Source organism: Dreissena polymorpha, chromosome 15 (assembly GCF_020536995.1).
Source record: "Dreissena polymorpha isolate Duluth1 chromosome 15, UMN_Dpol_1.0, whole genome shotgun sequence".
Taxonomy (NCBI): Eukaryota; Metazoa; Mollusca; class Bivalvia; order Myida; family Dreissenidae; genus Dreissena; species Dreissena polymorpha.
In genome coordinates this window covers 58,781,688-58,802,723 of record NC_068369.1, presented here as the reverse complement: position 1 = coordinate 58,802,723, position 21,036 = coordinate 58,781,688, and the positions used below count along the sequence as shown (strand labels likewise).

At 35.8% G+C, this 21,036-nt stretch overlaps 1 protein-coding gene across 5 annotated transcripts in view; it reads right to left on the bottom strand.

Annotated features, from left to right (window-relative positions):
- Window positions 1-20,586, bottom strand: part of LOC127860277 (nephrin-like) — a 393,077-nt gene extending 372,491 nt beyond the window's left edge. For all 5 annotated transcript variants that reach the window (XR_008039666.1, XR_008039667.1, XR_008039664.1 and 2 more), the window contains exons 1-2: window positions 20,281-20,586; window positions 18,117-18,452 (exon numbers count right to left, since the gene is read on the bottom strand). Coding sequence is in view for 1 of the 5 variants with exons in the window: in XM_052398274.1 (XP_052254234.1) it covers window positions 18,117-18,452; window positions 20,281-20,500 (556 nt within the window). In the remaining 4 variants the exon portion in view is untranslated. The remainder of the gene's footprint in view (window positions 1-18,116; window positions 18,453-20,280) is intronic.
- Window positions 20,587-21,036: the final 450 nt, after the last annotated feature.

The window sequence follows — 21,036 nt, the reverse complement described above, 5'->3', positions numbered from 1 at the left end:
TTTATGAATTATTTTGCAACAGGGGGTAACAAACTTTCAAAAAAATTGTATGTTTTTTTAACCAAACACTGGTAATATGACAATACAGGATGAAAGTCACAAATTCTCAAAAAATTATAAAATAATAGTGCTTATTCTTGAAAATGTACCTCCTCTAAAAACAAGAAATACCACATTTGATAAAAAAAATTATACAAAATAATGCTTGTTTTTTAAATTTTATGTATTTTGAGCCACTATTTGTTCTCAAGCACTTAAGAGTTAAATTGACTTTTTTTACTGAATCAACACATTTTCAACATAAGTGAGACTATTAATTAAACATTTTTTATATTTACAACAAATAAAGGCAAACAAATCTAGATATCAAGAACTTCCTTACTAACATGACCATTCAAGACGGGCAACCTAGCAACCCTGGTTTGTTCATGTCTTACTATCAATCTTTAACGCCATTATTTTATCAAAAACATTTAATGTTTGTAATAAATTTCTAATAAATCCATAAAGTGATTTTGTTATTGAAACCAACATATTGATTAAAAGAGAATATTTTCTAAATTTTTGGCATTTTATATTACATTTGTAATCTTTGCCTATTTTTTTTAACTATAGATTTACATAAATTTTAAAAACAAGAGATGTGTTTGTCAGAAACACAATGCCCCCTATTGCGCCGCTTTGAAACCATAAATTTGACCTTTGACCTTAAAGGATGACCTTGACCTAGACCTTTCACCACTCAAAATTTGCAGCACCATGAGATACGCATGCATGCCAAATATCAAGTTGCTATCTTCAATATTGCAAAAGTTATAAAGAAGATTAAAGTTTTGGTTAAAGTTTTTGAATTTGTTTTTTTGACCTTTGACCTTGAAGGATGACCTTGACCTTTCTCCACTCAAAATGTGCAGCTCCATGAGATACACATGCATGCCAAAGAGCAAGTTGCTATCTTGAATATTGCAAAAGTAATGACCAAGGTTAAAGTTTTGGTTAAAGTTTTGGGACACACACATACAATGACAGACAGGCCAAAAATAATATACCCCCGATCTTTCGATCCGGGGGCGTAAACACACAAGTTTCTGATTAAAAATAAAGAATTCATGTTTTATCAGAAATGTGTCATAATTTTTAAAATAAACGGGTGGACAAGCTATAGGAATTGATGAAGCAATTGGATAACTGATAAACTGATAAAAACAAATTCAACATTTATGCACTCGAGTTGAGGCGTATTTTTTAGCAAAAAGAGGGCCTGAAAGGCCCAAAGTCACTCACCTGAGATAACAAGATATTATTGGGACAAATCTTCTGACCAAGTTTCATAAAGATCAGAAAATAAATGTGTCCTCTAGAGTGTTAAGAAAGTTTTACTATAGCCATATAACAGTGCCCCAGATAATTATTTGGTAAAAAGGATTTTCACCCTTTGATTTTGAAAAATAGGGTGATTTCATTCTTATAATAAGGTGAAATAAGTTATAAAAATTCATACCTTAAAATCATTGCTGCTTTACCTCTGTTATAGCTTCACACTTGTATTGATTCAATAAAACTGTAAACTATCATAATTAACTTTATTAAACTGAAGTTTCATAATATCTTTAATGTTTGAAATCATTGAAACTGTTCATAATACATGTATAGTGTTTTTCCCAGGAAGGAAAAGGGGCATAGCGCATTACTTTGAAAAAGGGCATTTTAACACGCAGTTTAGGTAAAACAAGGGCAAAAACGTTCCGTGAATAAGTGGTTTTGAGAGAAACATATACACATCAAAATATAAACATGCACATTTAATGGTAATTGGTGTATTTAATTTACTTTAATTAATATTAATACATTTACCTTGCTATGTCTCCATTTAAGTTGCATGCTGTTGCAGTAAACTGTACAGAATGACAAACATAATAAAGCAATATATGCAAATGAATCTGATTATACACAGATCCACTAACATATAAATGAAACCATGTTTGTCTTATTCCATTCTCTAACGATAATCTTGTCAGAAGTTTTGCCAGTAAAATGAGTAAACGGAACGCTAACAATTTGCAAACACTTGTTTCCGTGGCATACATCAACTGAACAGATTACTTATACAAATGCTGTCGTTCTGTTAAACGTTTAATGCATCGTTTGTTATCTCATGCATTTCATTAATCCCTTCTAAATGTGTGATCTCCATTGTTAATTCGATCGTTGTTTGCTATTTTTGCCGAGAGTCATAATTTATTTGCTGTATTGTCCGCCATCTTGTTAAGGTTCATGTAAAGTGTAAAAAGGCGTATTCTTCACATAGGAATACTTCAATAATTATTATGGCCATTAATTCAATTTATATGTCAATAGGCTTGTAAATACTTGTTCAACAGATCAGTAAATGCTAATTAAAAAAAAATGTTGCAAAATATTGCTTTTGAAGAAATATACAGCGCATGCATGAAATTATCAAAATAACAAACAGAGTTAAATTGAACAAATTCCTTTGGTCAAAATATTGTATACACTTAATGTGAGGTACTACAAATGAAAAAAACACAAAAAACACACCACAACAATCCTAAACAAGGGCTGTTTGTAAAACATGCATGCCCCCCATATGGGCTGTCTGTTGTAGTGGCAGCCATTGTGTGAATACGTTTTTTGTCACTGTAACCTTGACCTTTGACCTAGTGACCTGAAAATCAATAGGGGTCATCTGCGAGTGACGATCAATGTACCTATGAAGTGTCATGATCCCAGGCATAAGCGTTCTTGGAGTTATCATCCGAAAATCATTTTACTATTTCGGGTCACCGTGACCTTGACCTTTGACCTTGTGACCTCAAAATCAATAGGGGTCATCTGCGAGTCATGATCAATCTACCTGTGAAGTTTTATGAGCCTAGGCATATGCGTTCTTGAGTTATCATCCGAAAACCATTTTACTTTTTTGGGTCACTGTGACCTTGACCTTTGACCTAGTGACCTCAAAATCAATAGGGGTCATCTGCGAGTCATGATCAATCTACCCATGAAGTTTCATGATCCTAGGCGTGTGCATTCTTGAGTTATCATCCGGAAACCATTTTACTATTTCGGGTCACCGTGACCTTGACCTTTGACCTAGTGACCTCCAAATCAATAGGGATCATATGCGAGTCATGATCAATCTACCCATGAAGTTTCATGATCCTAGGTTAATGCGTTCTCGAGTTATCATTCAAAAACCATTTTACTATTTCGGGTCACCGTGACCTTGACCTTTGACTTAGTGACCTCAAAATCAATAGGGGTCATCTGCGAGTCATGATCAATGTACCTATGAAGTTTCATGATCCTAGGCCCAAGCGTTCTTGAGTTATCGTCTGACAACCACCTGGTGGACGGACCGACAGACCGACCGACATGAGCAAAACAATATGCATAAAAATGCAATAGAAAAACATCAAAAACTGTCAAAAGTTAACACAAAATTTGGGAACTACTTTAAGTATGGTGGACTTTCCAGTGAACCTTCATTTTCAAATTTACTTATTTACTCGCAATACAGTACTCATTATAGTCACAAAATGACACAATTACAAAAAATAAACTATATTACCAAAAGGCAAACACTTTTATTGTTCATTTGAAATATATAGGACTCGGAAAGACGACTAATTGGCTACCTTAAAACAAATTACAACATGTTTATGTCACAGCTGGAACACTATACACATTCGTCAAACATGTGGGGCATAAAACATCTGGTTTCAAGGAAGTCGACATAACAATATTTTAATTAATGATCTAGGAATAATATTTGTGGGATCGGAAAAATGAATTATACAAATGTTGGGCACACATACATATTAAACCAAGTGAACACTGACCTTTCTATAAAAACCTTGTCATCGCTCAAAAATGCATTTAGTATTGTCTTGTCATGTAAATTTGTTTACTTGTTCAGATAGCCATTATTTGCCGGAAGTATAATCGAAAAATATTTCTTTTTAATGTCGACAATTTATAAATTATTACCGATCCATTTGTTCTTTAATTTTTATAATTTGTTTATAAGGTATTTTCAAGTTATCTAATCAAATAAATATAATATGTAAGCAATATTTAACAAATTCGTAAACGCAGATCAATACAAACTGCTGACCAAGATTGACAACAGATGAAATTCAATCGGGAGGAGACTCAAATGTATCAAGATTCTATTGAATTAGTGAATTTCACGTAAGCGTCATTGTTATGGAGATAATAGGAAAATGATATAGTTTCATGAAATATATTTTATAACATCAAAACTCCTCTTGATCACATGCTATGCAAGTGCAAACTTAGACTTTTTCCTAAATCTATAAATAGCAACTCATGGGATAAACATGTTCATTTTGAAATACGCATAGTGTCGTTGTGGGGCTTTATTAACGCAATTCAATGGTAGTAGTACCTTAAATATAACTGGCCTATACTGTTGGTGGTTTTATTTGGTTCATGTGTGTTTTTTTTTAATGAATTTGTGAATTTGCCATACATTGGAATATTTTTGCAAATAATGCCATTATTACTAAGATTTGTGATTTGTGTTTTTTTTTAATTTATACATATATTGAAATAATATGTAATTATTTAAACCATATGTAAATTTTATTTATTTACTTTGGGTATTACTGATCATTTTTACATTTTTCAATTTCTTCAATGTGGGGTCATTTTGGCACTTAACATGAACCTTAAAATAATAAGCGACAGGTGCACATAGCAACGTAAACTCGTATGATATATACGCCATTCGCATATCGTTTAATTAGCAAGCGTTACAAAAGTTATGTCAATAATTAATTATCTAAATCTAAAATAAATGTTTTGATATTACTGTATAATGCATAAAATGCACATTTTCCACGAGGAAAATCTAGGTTTTCAATAGAAGTCTCCGAAGTAACTATCCACAATTTTATCGTGGACGAGTACACATTACAGACCAATTAGTGTGCTTGATATAAGCCACTAAAATTATCGATAAATATTGACACAGGGTTATTCACGCATGACTAATTCATAACCATGCGAATCTTCGCGGCCTTGGGGCCATACTTTGATACTAGTCGGCAAAGTAGTTTGGACAAAGGGCTATTAAGATGTTATCAATAAGGGCGCAGAAAACAGCGGGTGCTCATGTCATGAAAGAGCAGGGCGGCTGCCTTTGAAAAGGGCAGCGTGGCAATAAATGACGCTGAAAGGGGCTGCGTGGCGCTACAAAAAAAGGGCATGGCGCAGCGCCACGCTAAAACAGCCTGGGAAAAACACTACATGCATAAACTTTAAACATATAGACATATATTTTAGGGCAACCATCGCTGTCGTATTTCTACCTCTCTTATACATTTTTATTTCGCATCGTAATAGAAACTGAAAGAACAGACGCTTTACAAATACATGCACAATGAGCAACAAATTAAGTAAGATTGAAAACGCATGTATGTCGTCGTAAATAATTTGGTCAGAATCTTTATTTAACTATGAAATCTAGTCCGCAGTGCGTTTGAATTACTTTGTCTGTTTTCCTGCTCTGTCATCCAGGCCCTAGCTGAATGAAACTGTCGCCGTGTAACAATAATACTTCCAATATACCAACAATGAGCAAACCATTTTAGATTGAAATTATTGTATCGTACGCATTAAATTTGACGAATCTGTGTTAAAGTCAAATTGCTTGCGTTATCAATACACATGATATTATATTTCTTTCCTTTTTAACATTTTAATAGGGTAAAAGACGCAGATACGCAGCTTATCTGCAGCACTGCATAAAGGAAAAATGCCCGCCCCCTGGCTGGCGTGTTTTTCAACCAACCGGCATCATTTTTCACTCGTCCAAGATATTATCGGGATAAATCTTCTGACCAAGTTTCATGAAGATCTGACAGTAAATTTGGCCTCAAGATTTCACTATAGCCATATAAGGAAAAATGCCCTGCCCCTTGGAAGCCATGTTTTTCAAGCAAACATAATTATTTTCGAACTCATCCAAGATATCATTAAAACCAATCTTCTGACCAAATTTCATGAAAATTGGACAATAAATGAGGCCTCTAGAGTGTTAATAAGGTTTTACTATAGCCATATATTGCCATATACGGAAAATGCCCGCCCCTGATGGCCATGTTTTTAAAGCAACCAAAACCATTTTCGAACTCATCCAAGATATCATTGACAAATCTTCTGACCAAGTTTCATGATGATCGGAAAATAAATTTGACCTCTAGAGTGTTAAAAAGGTTTTACTATAGCCATATAAGGAAAAATGCCCCGCCCCCATGGTGGCCATGTTTTTCAACCAACCGGCATCATTTTTTAACTTGAATTAATGCCTTTTGTCATAACACCGCAGTATACATAATAGGTAATAAGACGTGCTTCTGGTGTTTTCATAACACCTTACACTAAATCCGTTTTTTTCTGGATGTTCTCTTCAATAAGTATACAGTACAGTTTCAATAATGACTCAACTGAAAGACTGAAACGCTTAAGATGGTAAGCGTTTTATTTGAAATTCATTTAGAGCAAATGTCAATGCCAAATCATTCGGGATATAAGTTTGCTCAAAAGAACAATGAAACTATTAACCTAAATCAACAGATCTCAATGTTCTCTGGGCAACAAAGTTTTTAATCAAAAAATCAATACACACACGCTTTTCAAGTAGATAGCATGACGTAAATTGCCGCATAAATTTTGAACACTTTTGTCCAGAAAAAGGGTCAACATTAAATGCATGAGGATGGTTTATTTGACTCTAGAATTTGTAAATTTCACGTTAATATAAACAAGAGATGTGTTCGTCAGAAACACAATGCCCCCTATTGCACCGCTTTGAAAAAAAAATGTTTTTGCTTTTTTGACCTTTGACCTTGAAGGATGACCTTGACCTTGATTTTCCACCACTCAAAATGTGCAGCTTCATGAGATACACATGCATGCCAAATATCAAGTTGCTATCTTCAATATTGAAAAAGTTATGGCCAATGTTTAAGTTTTTGGATGGACAGACGCCATATATTTGACATTTGACCTTGAAGGATGACGTTCACCTTCACATTTCACCACTCAAAATGTTCAGCTCCATGAGATACACAAGCATGCCAAATATCAAGTTGCTATCTTCAATAGTGAAAAAGTAATGGCCAACGTTAACATTTTTTTTCGGACTGACGGACAGACCGACATACACACATACTGACATACTGACTGACGGACAGTTCAACTGCTATATGCCACCCTAACGGGGGCATAAAAATTTGAAGTGTGTTTCGGAATACAAATAGATTTCCGATTGAACTATAAAGGTCAGAGATGTCGCACGTGAGAATTAAACACAGAGAAAAAAAATTCAATGCTGTTACAATTGGTTAATTATAAAAAGAGGAATTTAAATTTATAGCTTTATGGTTATTCCAATTCTGGCAGTGTGGTATTGAAGAAGACTCCAAGGTCCGAAAAATGTAAACTTTACAAATGGCAGATCTGGTTTATTAACATTCATTGCAGGCTGTTTTTATTGAATTTATTGTACTGGAGCTTGCCATCCATAGGTTGCCTAGCCCCCCCCCCCCCCCCCCCCCCCACTTAAATTTTCTCAAAGGATTAACGCGATTTGGAAAAAATGGCCTCGGCGGTGATCCAAAAACCAGAATCTGGCTTGACCCGGAGAACTTTCACCCATGTACTGACAGACTACAGAAAACACTAAATCCTTAAAGCTTGCTATATGCTTTGTGTGCATGAGTGAGCTAACATGAGATGTGTTTGTCAGAAACACAATGCTTCCTTCTGCGCGGCTTAGAAGCTTTGACCTTGAAAGATAACCTTGACCTTTTACCACTCAAACTGTGCAGCTCTGTGAGATACACATGCATGCCAAATAGCAAGTTGCCATTATTAAATATTGCAAAAGTTATGACCAATCATTAAGTTTTCGGACGAACAGACAGACTGACAGACAGTTCTGGGGCATTAAAATGGGGAACAATGTTTGTAAGTTCTATTTAATACTTCTAGGGGATTTAGAAATACTAGAGCAGACAAAAACTTGACCTCTGACCTTAAATTGAGACCATGACCTTTGAACATGGAGAATAGGAATTGCATACATACAAAGTCTGATCATTAAGAATAATATCTATATTTATATGACAATCCAACTATGCAACAAAAAGTTACAAAGCAGACCATTAACCTTGAATTGTGACATTTGAGGAGCACAGGAATTGCACACCACATATTTTCAGTTCATTTAGAATCATAATTTATATTAAAATCATTTCAGGCATTAAACAAAAGCAGTAGGGTAACAGATTGGAACAGGATAAATCAAGTGAACCCAACAAACAATGCATGTATAGTGTGAATACTTTTTCAGGGGTATAAACAAATGTTACCTCTTCAATTACTTGAGAAAAGTGTAAAATGAGCAATTAAATAAGTATGAACGATGCAAAAGGAACAAACGGCGATCACAAAAGGTGAGCAAAAAAATGTAATGTACAATCACAGCCTATAAGTATGCTATATGCTTGTTGAAGAGTGGGTAATTTTCATAAATATGTTACATCTCAAATATTTAATGAATAAATGACCATGAATCATTACAAACATAACAAGGGCTGTTTGTAAAACATGCATGCCCCCCCTATGGGCTGTCCGTTGTAGTGGCAGCCATTGTGTGAATACGTTTTTTGTCACTGTGACCTTGACCTTTGACCTAGTGACCTGAAAATCAATAGGGGTCATCTGTGAGTCACGATCAATGTACCTATGAAGTGTCATGATCCTAGGCAAAAGCGTTTTTGAGTTATCATCCGAAAATCATTTTACTATTTCGGGTCACCGTGACCTTGACCTTTGACCTTGTGACCTCAAAATCAATAGGGGTCATCTGCGAGTCATGATCAATCTACCTGTGAAGTTTCATGATCCAAGGCATATGCGTTCTTGAGTTATCATCCGAAAACCATTTTACTATTTTGGGTCACCGTGACCTTGACCTTTGACCTAGTGACCTCAAAATCAATAGGGGTCATCTGCGAGTCATGATCAATCTACCCATGAAGTTTCATGATCCTAGGCGTATGCATTCTTGAGTTATCATCCGGAAACCATTTTACTATTTCGGGTCACCGTGAACTTGACCTTTGACCGAGTGACCTCAAAATCAATAGGGGTCATCTGCGAGTCATGATTAATCTACCCATGAAGTTTCATGATCCTAGGTGTATGCGTTCTTGAGTTATCATTCAAAAACCATTTTACTATTTCGGGTCACCGTGAGCTTGACCTAGTGACCTCAAAATCAATAGGGGTCATCTGCGAGTCATGATCAATGTACCTATGAAGTTTCATGATCCTAGGCCCAAGCGTTCTTGAGTTATTGTCTGACAACCACCTGGTGGACGGACAGACCGACCGACCGACAGACCGACATGAGCAAAGCAATATACCCCCTCTTCTTCGAAGGGGGGCATAACTAGAGCTTTGTCACAGACGTGACGAATACCACCACATGCCGCATTGACACAGAATATTTTGCATTTTGTTTTCACAAGAAAACAGCGGAAACCATGCTCAATGTTTAAAACGCACTAAGTGACACCGTGACCTGGTTTTTGACCCTGCATGGCCTACACATCATATAGATACAACTTCTGACAAAGTGTGGTGAAGATCAGATGAAAATTACTTGAATTAGAGAGCAGACACCATGCTGAATGTTTTAAACGTACTTAGTGACCCAGTGACCTAGTTTTTGACCCAGCATGGTCCTTATTCAAACTTGACCTAGACATCATCTAGATACAACTTCTGACCAAGTTTGGTGAAGATCCGATGACAACTACTTGAAGTAGAGAACGGACACCATGCTCAATGTTTAAAACACACTAAGTGACCCCGTGACCTAGTTTTTGACCTGCCATGACCCATGTTTGAACTTGACCTTAACATCATCTAGATACTGATTCTGACCAAGTTTGGTGAAGCTCTGATGAAAACTACTTAAATTAGAGAGCGGACAACATGCTGAATGTTTATAACGCACTATGTGACCCTGTGACTAATTTTTTGACCCGGCAAGGCCCATGTTCGAACTTGGCCAAGACATCATCTAGATACTGATTCTGACCAAGTTTGGTGAAGCTCCGATGAAAACTACTTGAATTAGAAAACTACTTGAATTAGAGAGCGGACAACATGCTGAATGTTTAAAACGCACTAAGTGACCCCCTGACCTAGTTTTTGACCCGACAAGGCCCATGTTCGAAAATTGGCCTACACATCATTTAGATACAACTTCTGACCAAGTTTGGTGAAGATTGAATGAAAACTATTTGAATTAAAGAGCGGACACTTACCGACCGACGGACAAGCTCACTTCTATATACCCCCCTAAACTTCGTTTAGTGGGGGTATAATTATTAACCTTTGGTCTTTAGATTTTTTGCCTTTTTTCTAAATGTTTATCGTCTGTTTACATCAAAATAATATGTTGAAAGTGTTGAACCGGCAAATTGAAAGTAATGTTCGGGTTGAGTCGTAAATTCTGATTGGCTGTCCCAATTTAAAGATTTGCATGCTGTAAACACTCTTAACAAAGACATTGCAGAAGAGGTTACTTGCTTTGATGATTTCCATAAGCATAGACTTCAACAGTGAGAAGTTTATCGGTTTTTATTTAAACAAATGATAATCAACTTTGTGGTTGTTTAAAATAAACAATTTAATTCAGGCTTTTTACTGCCTCTCCACAAAAAACTAGGGCGAAATTAGGGCAAGATTTTGGCAAAAATTAGGGCAAAGTAGGGAATTTTACTGTTAAAAAGTAGGGCTAAATAAGAAAATAATTACCATTTCTCAGCTGGAATTACCGTTAAATTGATACATATCCTAGTCCATCTGATGCTGTGAGAATGCCTTGTTCTGCCCATCCTTAAAATACAGGCAACTGAATTTTTTGTTTCTCATTTAACATCAATTTACACAATAGAATACAATAATGAACATGACATTCAAAACATACACTGATCTTATAAAGCAAAGTACAAAAGCCCTAAGTATTACCCTTTTCAACATGAATATGTACCAAACTTCAACAACTATGAATATATAAATATTCTTGCACTAGTACTAAAACAAAGAATTTTCTCACCACATGCAATAGTGAATAATTATATTTTTATTTTAAGTGGATAAGCAAACAGAGACTAAGGTCTATTCCGTTTGCTAAGGTGTTAAAATGAGTATACATTGAGTAAAGGTTTAAGCAAAATTAGTTTCAAGCCATATAGGGTTGTCATTATGATTGCAAAGGATTATGTGGAATAGTAACTAATAAGGCCAGGGATCAAAAGGCCGCCTAGACTCCCTTGTGGGTCCAGGGCTATTCCCTGGTTGGGGGCCAGGGGGCGAAGCCCCCCGCCTATAAACAAATTCTAGGCATTTAGAGGGACAAAATACTGCTATTCTTAGAGCACAAAAAGTTAAAATGAGGTCTCAAAAGAAGAGAAAATTTTAAGATTTCACATTTTTAGTATACTGTACAATGTAAAAACATATTATATTGATAGATCTTTGCATGTTCCAATTCTATCCATTACCCGATAATCCATTATTATTACGATTTCTTTTTTCAAAACCAAAATACGTCCAATATTGACAATGAATGTATTAAAGAATTTAGTAAACACAAATGTCCGCCATTTAATGCAAATGCATATACAAATTGAATGATTAAGAGTGATTATGAATAATTTTTATGTTATTGAAACTGACTACAGTCGAAACTGACCTAACGGCCACCTGAATTTACCGGTCACCTGCAGACAACGGTCAGTCTGGAATCCCCCTGACGAAAAACACTCTATATTACACCTGAATTTAACGGCCACCTGTCCATAACGGCCAACGGCCACTATATTCAACTCCGAAATTCATGTTGGAACTGAAATAAACGGTCACGCGTCTGTCGTCTCGAGTCGCGAAAATTAATAACACTGCAAATCATTTGTCCGTCTATTTTGCGGTAAAAGCGTTTGATAGCGGTAATTGCCTTTGATATTATAAAAGCGGCCCACTGAGAGTAAACAAATAATAAGGTGTTGAGAAGGTTTGTTTTCCGGGGATAATTGTGGGGGTTTCTTCAACAGAAGATATGTCAGAGTTTTTGACACGTTTAAAGTAATAATCGCTATTTTAATGACCGCTAATTAGTACATTGAGTATCGATTTTAAAATAACATTTTCGGATCATTCTTTTAAAGAGCTTTCTAGCGTTCACAACACTTTTAAAAGCAATCGGAATAATAAATCACGGAATAACAATAAGTGGTAAACTTAAGTTCCTCACATTAGAGGAGCGAGTCAAGTGTTTGAAACTATATGAATCTGGAAACAGTTCGCGTGTAATAGCAAGTGAGCTCTGTGTTGGACGTACGCAAGTATAGAGTGTGCTTAAGCGTAAGCGAGAAATTATGGAGAAGTATGACGAATGCAAATGTGAGTTTGAAGCGTTGTATTTTGTATGAGGTTGTTGAATTCAAATGCTTTTTGTGTGATGTTTGCGTACGAATAAATTTTAACAAACTTTTTGCGTCTTTTCTTTGAATTAGAACGGTACAATATCACCGTACTATCGGTTTATGAAAGCGAATCCGCTGTTTAGACTTGTACGGACGTGACGTCAACGGCACGTCACAAGTTTTATTTACTGAATAATCGAGATGCATGAGTAAACAATTATACTAGCGTTGATAAATTCATTGCTTTAGTTTAATAACAATATGAAATTAAATCAATCTATAAGATAGTATTATGTATAATTCAATGTAAGTAAATTCTGTTATTATGCTTAGTTAACGGCAATGAGCATCTGTTTAACACTGTATGCAAACGACTGGGTGGGGTAACGAGGAAGCACTACTACCAACTGACAAACCATCTTAAAATTGTGATCCGAATTCAACGGTCACCTGTGGACAACGGTCACTTTGGCCATTTCCCTTGACTGACCGCTGAATTCAGGTTTGACTGAATTTATAGTATAAAAATGGACATTGTATGGATCTAAGTTATAAGTATGTCACTGCTGCAACATATTATTGACACAAAGCAAATCAAGGCTGGTCAAAGCAGTTGGTCAATGCAGTTTCTTATATCAAACTACAAATGCCACAGTGTTAATCAAATTCTATTCAATTTATTAATTTTAAAGTATATGTGTGTCCATAGGACACAGATGCCCTCACAATTTGGCTCTGTCACAAAGATCCTATCGTTTTCTAAATCAGGGGCCATAATTCCATAGATACCTGATACAATTGCATCAAAATACTCCAGTATACAAGTTCACATGCTGACAACAATTCAAAGAAAGATGGCTCTAGCAGCTATACTTTTGAGTTCTGCGCGACACAAACTGTGGGCTATGGATAGCCAGATGGATGGACAGAGAAACAATGGCAAATCACCCCCACCCTTTTTGTGGGGTCATATACAATTATTAATGATTAAAATGACAGTTAGGAAAAGCAAGCTTTACATATGAACTAAAATATATTTTGTTAGAAAGGAAAGCAGCATCTGCAATTATGAATTAAACTCATAAGATTTAAAACACAGCATGGCATTTGTAGGTTCCTTCAGTTAGTAGCGTCATTGGGAAACAAGATGCGTTTGTGAAACACAATGTCCCCCTATATGACGTTTGACCTTGTAGGATGACCTTGACCCTTCACCACTCAAAATGTGCAGCTCCATGAGATACACATGCATTTCAAATATAAAATTGCTAGCTTCAATATTGCAGAGGTGACATTACATGAGCAATTTTGACCCATATATTTGACCTTGAAGGATGACCTTGACCTTGACCTTTCACCGCTCAAAATGTGCAGCTCCATGAGATATTCATGCATGCCAAATATCAAGTTGCTATCTTCAATATTGCAAAAGTATTCATAAAATAAGCGATTTAGGCCACATATATTTGAACTCTGACCTCTAAGAATGACCTTGACCTTTCACCACTCAAAATGTGCAGCTCCATGAGATACACATGCATGCCAAATATCAAGTTGCTATCTTCAATATTGCAAAAGAACTCATAAAATGAGCGATTTTGGCCACATATATTTGACCTCTGACCTTGAAGGATGACCTTGACCTTGACCTTTCACCACTCAAAATGTGCAGCTCCATGAGATACACATGCATGCCGAATATCAAGTTGCTATCTTGAATATTGAAATACTGCAAAAGTGTACATTAAATTAGCGATTTTGACCCATATATTTGACCTTTGACCTTGAAGGATGACCTTGACCTTGAGCTTTCACCACTCAAAATGTGCAGCTCCATGAGATACATATGCATGCCAAATATCAAGTTGCTATCTTCAATATTGCAAAAGTTATTGCAAATGTTAAAGTTGGCGCAAACAGACAGACAGACAAACAGACAGACAGACCGACCAACCAACCAACAGACAGGGCAAAAACAATATGTCCCCCACTACTATAGTTGGGGACATAAAAAAGAAACTTGGCAGTATAAAGTCTAGATGAACGTGCATATCTGTCACCTCTATTTCAAGAACCACATATGTTATGATTAAATAGAACACACATGTATTTTCACAGTGTAAAAGGATATTATCTTACCTAAAGACCGGTATGTCTGTACTGATTAGCCAAGGAACCATGGTGCTTTCAAGGATGGACATCACAAGGTGATCCCCCCAAACACATCTGAACTGTTCTCATTACAAAAGATTCATTATGGATGGAAATTCTGAAAATATCTAAAGAAGAATCATGTAAACCTTCATTTAACATTTTACTTTTTCCACTTGCAACATGAACAAGAGATGTGTTTGTCAGAAACACAATGCCCCCTAATGCACCGCTTTTTTGTACCTTTGACCTTGAAGGATGACCTTGAACTTGACCTTTCACCACTCAAAATGTGAAGCTCCATGAGATACACATGCATGCCAAATATCAAGTTGCTATGTTCAATATTTCAAAAGTTATTGCAAAACTTTACTATATAAAAGTTTTAAATTTTTGAGCTTTGACCTTGAAGGATGACCTTGACCTTTCACCACTCAAAATGTGCAGCTCCATGAAATACACATGCATGCCAAATATCAGGTTGCTATGTTCAATATTTCAAAAGTAATTGCAAAAATTTACTATATTAAAGTTTTAAATTTTTGACGTTTGATCTTGAAGGATGACTTTGACCTTGACCTTTCACCACTCAAAATGTGCAGCTCTAGAAGATACGCATGCATGCCAAATGATCTTTCACCACTCAAAATGTGCAGCTCTATTAGATACACATGCATGCCAAATATCAAGTTGCCATGTTCAATATTTCAAAAGTTATTGCAAAACTTTATTGTAAGGTTAATGTTGTGGGACAGAATGACAGAATGAAAGACAGACAGACAGGCCAACAACAATATACCCCTGATCTATCGATCCGGGGGCATAAAAAGTAGGGATAATAGGGCTATTTTTTTAAAAAAGTGGGGAAAAGTAGGGTTAAGAAAAAAAAGTAGGGAAAAGTAGGAAAAGTAGGGACTAGTAGAAAGCCTGTGAATTGTATTTAACTTCATAAACAATGAACATATAAACAATTATACACCTTTAATATGATACAGATTTGTAAATAATTTCTTACAACATAATGTTCATTCTGACGGGTTTTTATTTCTGAAAAATATTATTAAACACCAAATTTATTTTCAATCCATTTTTCATCTCTTTTCAAATTTCAAACAATTAGAAAACAATTAGGATACACTTACTAGAGTGTTACCTAGGAAAATGTTAGCGTATTTACAGCAAATGCTGTGCGCATGCGAAGACCTTCATTTGTAAAATGTAAACAGACGCAGTTACATAGGGAATAAACATAAAAAAGAGATTTTGTGTTACTTAGAAACAATAATAGGTTACAAGAAATAGTGTATGTGATTGATAAATTTCAATGGGTTATGTTAAATTGCTATTTACAAGTTGTTGTTGCATTTTTGATCTATTATCAAACTGTTTATCAGAACAAATTGGAGAGCGTGCAAACGTTCTATCGCATGCTTTCATCTCTATAGCCACAACTAGGCAAGAACCCACGACTCAACCAGAAACAAGGGTTGTTTGTAAAACATGCATGCCCCCCATATGGGCTCTCCGTTGTAGTGAGAGCCATTGTGTGAATATGTTTTTTGTCACTGTGACCTTGACCTTTGACCTGGTGACCTGAAAATTAATAGGGGTCATCTGCCAGTCATGATCAATGTACCTATAAAGTTTCATGCTCCTAGCCATAAGCATTCTTGAGTTATCATCCGGACACCATTTTACTATTTTGGGTCACCGTGACCTTGACCTTTGACCTTGTGACCTCAAAATCAATAGGGGTCATCTGCGAGTCATGATCAATCTACCTATCAAGTTTCATGATCTTTGGCATATGCGTTCTTGAGTTATCATCCGAAAACCATTTTACTATTTCGGGTCACCGTGACCTTGACCTTTGACCTAGTGACCTCAAAATCAATAGGGGTCATCGGCGAGTCATGATCAATCTACCAATGAAGTTTCATGATCCTAGGCATATGCATTCTTGAGTTATCATCCGGAAACCATTTTACTATTTCGGGTCACCGTGACCTTAACCTTTGACCTAGTGACCTCAAAATCAATAGGGGTCATCTTCGAGTCATGATCAATCTACCCATGAAGTTTCATGATCCTAGGCGTATGTGTTCTTGAGTTATCATTCAAAAACCATTTTACTATTTCGGGTCACCGTGACCTTGACCTTTGACCTAGTGACCTCAAAATCAATAGGGGTCATCTGCGAGTCATGATCAATGTACCTATGAAGTTTCATGATCCTAGGCCCAAGCGTTCTTTAGTTATCGTCTGACAACCACCTGGTGGACGGACAGACCAACTGACCAACAGACCGACCGACAGACCGAAATGAGAAAAGCAATATACCCCCTCTTCTTCGAAGGAGGGCATAACTACCATATACACAGTCTGACTAATATAAAGAACCATGCAAACAATCTTGATTTGGAGAGTTTGTTGTGGAACTGTTATATTAACTCATAATTTCAATGTGAGAAACAATAGCTCCAGCAACAATCAGCTCACATTATGGCAAAATCCAAAACTACATCCCTATAATGTTCAATGGTAAATGCAGTAGCACAAGTTTATTTATTCTGGTCTATATGCAGAATATTTCCCCAACATTTAATTGGTTGTTAATGAAGTCTAGTAAAGGTTAAACCTACAGGGCTCGACATTAACGGTAGTCCGACTGTCCAGGACAACCAAAATTTTAGTCCGGACAAGTAAATATAGAATTTGCTAGTCCGACGGGACAAGCGGTCGTTATAATTTAATTACTTATAAAAAAATGCCTTTAAATCCGTTATTTCTGTGAACTTACCACAAAGCTTTTTCGATTATATTATGTTAACGTTTAAACGACAAAGCGCAAGGTATTCTGATAGTTCCATGCAATACTACACCGTACTGTTTACAAGGGAAGCAACCCTTAACATTTTCCTTTGCCAAGATAACAAGAATATTCTTCCTTGTAAAGAATATGAATTTTACGACACTGGTACACACTGATCTTACAGACAATTCACGTAGTGACCTCATCTCTATGTATAGAATGATTTTACATAACACAGGTTTTTGTCAGGTATTATGGCTTTGTATGTTTAAAAATCAATAATCTCGAGTTTTACATTATTCTAGTCAGTTCTTTTTGTATTGAAATTGCCTACAATAATGTTAACATGTATTTTGAATGATTACAGTCTTTATGATTTGAGCATTTTGTATTATTTCATTATTTTGCAAAGTACTGAGCAGATTAATATAGAATGGTCAGGACAAGTTGCTTTTTGGTCAGGACAAGTGACATTTTGGTCTACTTGACCGACCGGACAAGTGGCTTCAAAAGTTATTGTCGAGCCCTGACCTAGGTAAAAAAGCTTAGCTAAAAATGTGTCATGCATTTTGTAAAACTTCTATGCTTAATAAACTTACTTTCTGCAACTACTGTCAACACAGCGCTCGATACGCTAAAAGCATTTTTCATGTTGAGTGTGTAGTTTCCGAAGTCAACAGGTTCAAGATTAATGATAGTAAAGTTTAGGAGAGTCCCGTCCACCTGCACCTTGGTCCCATACCAGTTAGCTGTCACATTTGTGTTGTACGGAAGTAGAATGTGTTTGCCTGAACTGCTGCTGATGTTTAGCCCATCATAACGTTGTAAGACTATTTTATCTAGTGTTGGGTAAGCATAAACTGGGATACTTAGAGAAGCATTAGCACCAGTAGCTGCAGCAACCTTCAGACTAGGGGTCAGTACTTTAGGACTCACTGTAAAGAAATATTACAGCATTTTAATATACAGCCTATTTAAAAGTATGAAAACAAATTAGAACTAATTCTAAGTTAAAAGAATATTTAGAGAAAGATTTTCAAAAGACGTTTCACCAATTCCAAGCAATACTTTATGTGAAACTATAACTATCAATTATGGTGATGAATACCTATCTTATTCTACATTGACACAAATGTACATAGCTTAGACGGTGCTTTATTTTGGTCTTTGATTTCCTAATATGACCCTCAAGATAGCTATGCGATTGTTGTGCTATAAACACATTATCTTCAAGACATAATTATTTATGGGATACAAATTCAAAATCTTTAAAAATATGTGAAAAGTAGACAACAGACAAATGTTCTGACAGAGTTTCATCAAGATAAACACCACTTCTAAACTCGAAAAATGTTAATGATGAACAAGTCAAAATGCACAACTGACGACAGACAAAACCATGGAATTTAAAATAATAATATATTTTATCTTTGACCTCCAAGTGGGACCTTGACCTGTGAGTTAGCAAATGGCATCACACGAACTTGCATAAATTTACATTTAAGCTATTGAAAATTCCTAAAATGGTTTCGGAAGATAGAAAGAAGATATCATTCTAAACAAACCAAACAAACAGAAAGAAAGATGGACATATTGACTGCTTAATTCCAGATCTTCCAAGTGGTAGGATATATGTAGGTATATAATACATCAACCAATGCGAAAGACGCAAAAATCTTGTCGGACACGAGGTCCGATAACTTTTAAAATTTGTCGGACCTCGCCAGATTTTATCGGACCTCGTTTTTCGTCCGTGCCGAGACAAGTATGTTTCGCCGTTTTATTAAAAGTTGTTAAATTTTAAATGCCGCTCACTTTCCAGCCATATCATGATATCAGTAAGAAAGTGATTAGCGTTTATTTTGTATTAATATTAGTTTCATATCTCGACTTGACTCGCTACGAATTTTATTCGCGGGAGCTGTAATTTTGTGATCCAGCTAAGAAATTCCGTAGCAAGTAAAGTCGATATATAGAGCAAATATTAGTACGAATTAAACGCTAATCACTTTCTTGCTGATATGGCTGAGAAGTGAGCGGCATACACAAATTACAAAAAGTAATAAAGGGTATAACACGGCAAAAATTGCTTGTCTCGGCACGGACGTCGCCATCTTGCAATATTTAACTGGTTCTAAGAATCGCGCTTGGAGTTTGTTACGTCACCAGCAAAGACAGCCAGTTCGACTGGTTGGAAAATTGATTTTAAAGTTAAATAATCTATCGAAGTAAAATAAACATGAATTAGACCTTTTTTTAATATTCCTAGTTTCGTGTTCATTTTTAATCAAAGTTTTACATATTGTTTTTTTTTTTTTTCTTGTCGGACACGAGGTCCGACAATTTGGGAAATATTATCGGACCTCGTCGAATTTTATCGGATTTGTCCGAGGTCCGATGTCTTTCGCATTGGTTGTAATACATGCTATTGATTTCTTTTCTAGAAAATCAAAGAATTTCTTATGGCTGTAAATATTGTGTCTGAAATTCAAAGAGGTAATAAAAGTATAACTGAACTGTGATATCAATCAAGATTAAATTTGAAAGCGACATTACAGGAAGATTTTAACATTTTCAGCAAATGGTTGCTTATAACTTAACCTACTATTTGTTAGCTTGAATCGTTGAGATTGTGGTTAAATACAAATTTCTTCCAAGTTGAGAATACGATAATGTTTTGAAAGTTAACGCTTAGCACTTTTATTGGCCGTCAAATTGGTAACTTGTAAAATATGTATATGTAAATAAAACGATAACTACTACCTTTAACCATGAGGTTGGTTTCAGCAGTCTGATATAATTGCCCACTGACATCGACGACTCCGTTCTCTACTGAGCATTTATATGTGCCAGTATCATCCATTCGTAGTGCAGGTATGCGAAATATACGGGTAGACGTTGAAGCAGAGCTGTCCAGTGTGATATGTGTATTCAGTATCTGAACTCCACCATGTGTCTGGGTGAGGGCTGTAAACCTATACATCGCTGGTACTCCAGATGCCTCACACGTCAAGTCTAATGGTTGTCCTTCGGTAGGGTTGGTAGACGACACGTTGATGGTTATATAAGGAGCATCTACAAAATGAACGATAAAGCCATGATTTAGCAAAGCGTTCAACTGTAAAGTGCAAATATGGCAGAGGCCGTCAGATTAAGGTTCATGTAGAGGCTTCATTTTGAAAAATGTGGGACCCCTAGCATTGAACTCAAATTTGACTAAAGGAACAGTGCCACATTGATAATGTATACATATATGCTTTAATGGATGTTTTTCCTTCAAACTGCTATCAATTTTGTACATCAACGTATCATAACATCCACAAAATCAATCAAAATACAAAGAGATTTTAACACTAAAATATACATTGTTTTCAAAAATCTGAATCATGTTTATTCCACGTATTTCGGCGGAAAATTATATAACTAGTGAATGATATCGACATTGACGAGGGCAAGTTACGCTTAAATAGTAAAAAAAGTTTGCATATCTAGAAATATCAAAACTCGAACACATGTCAT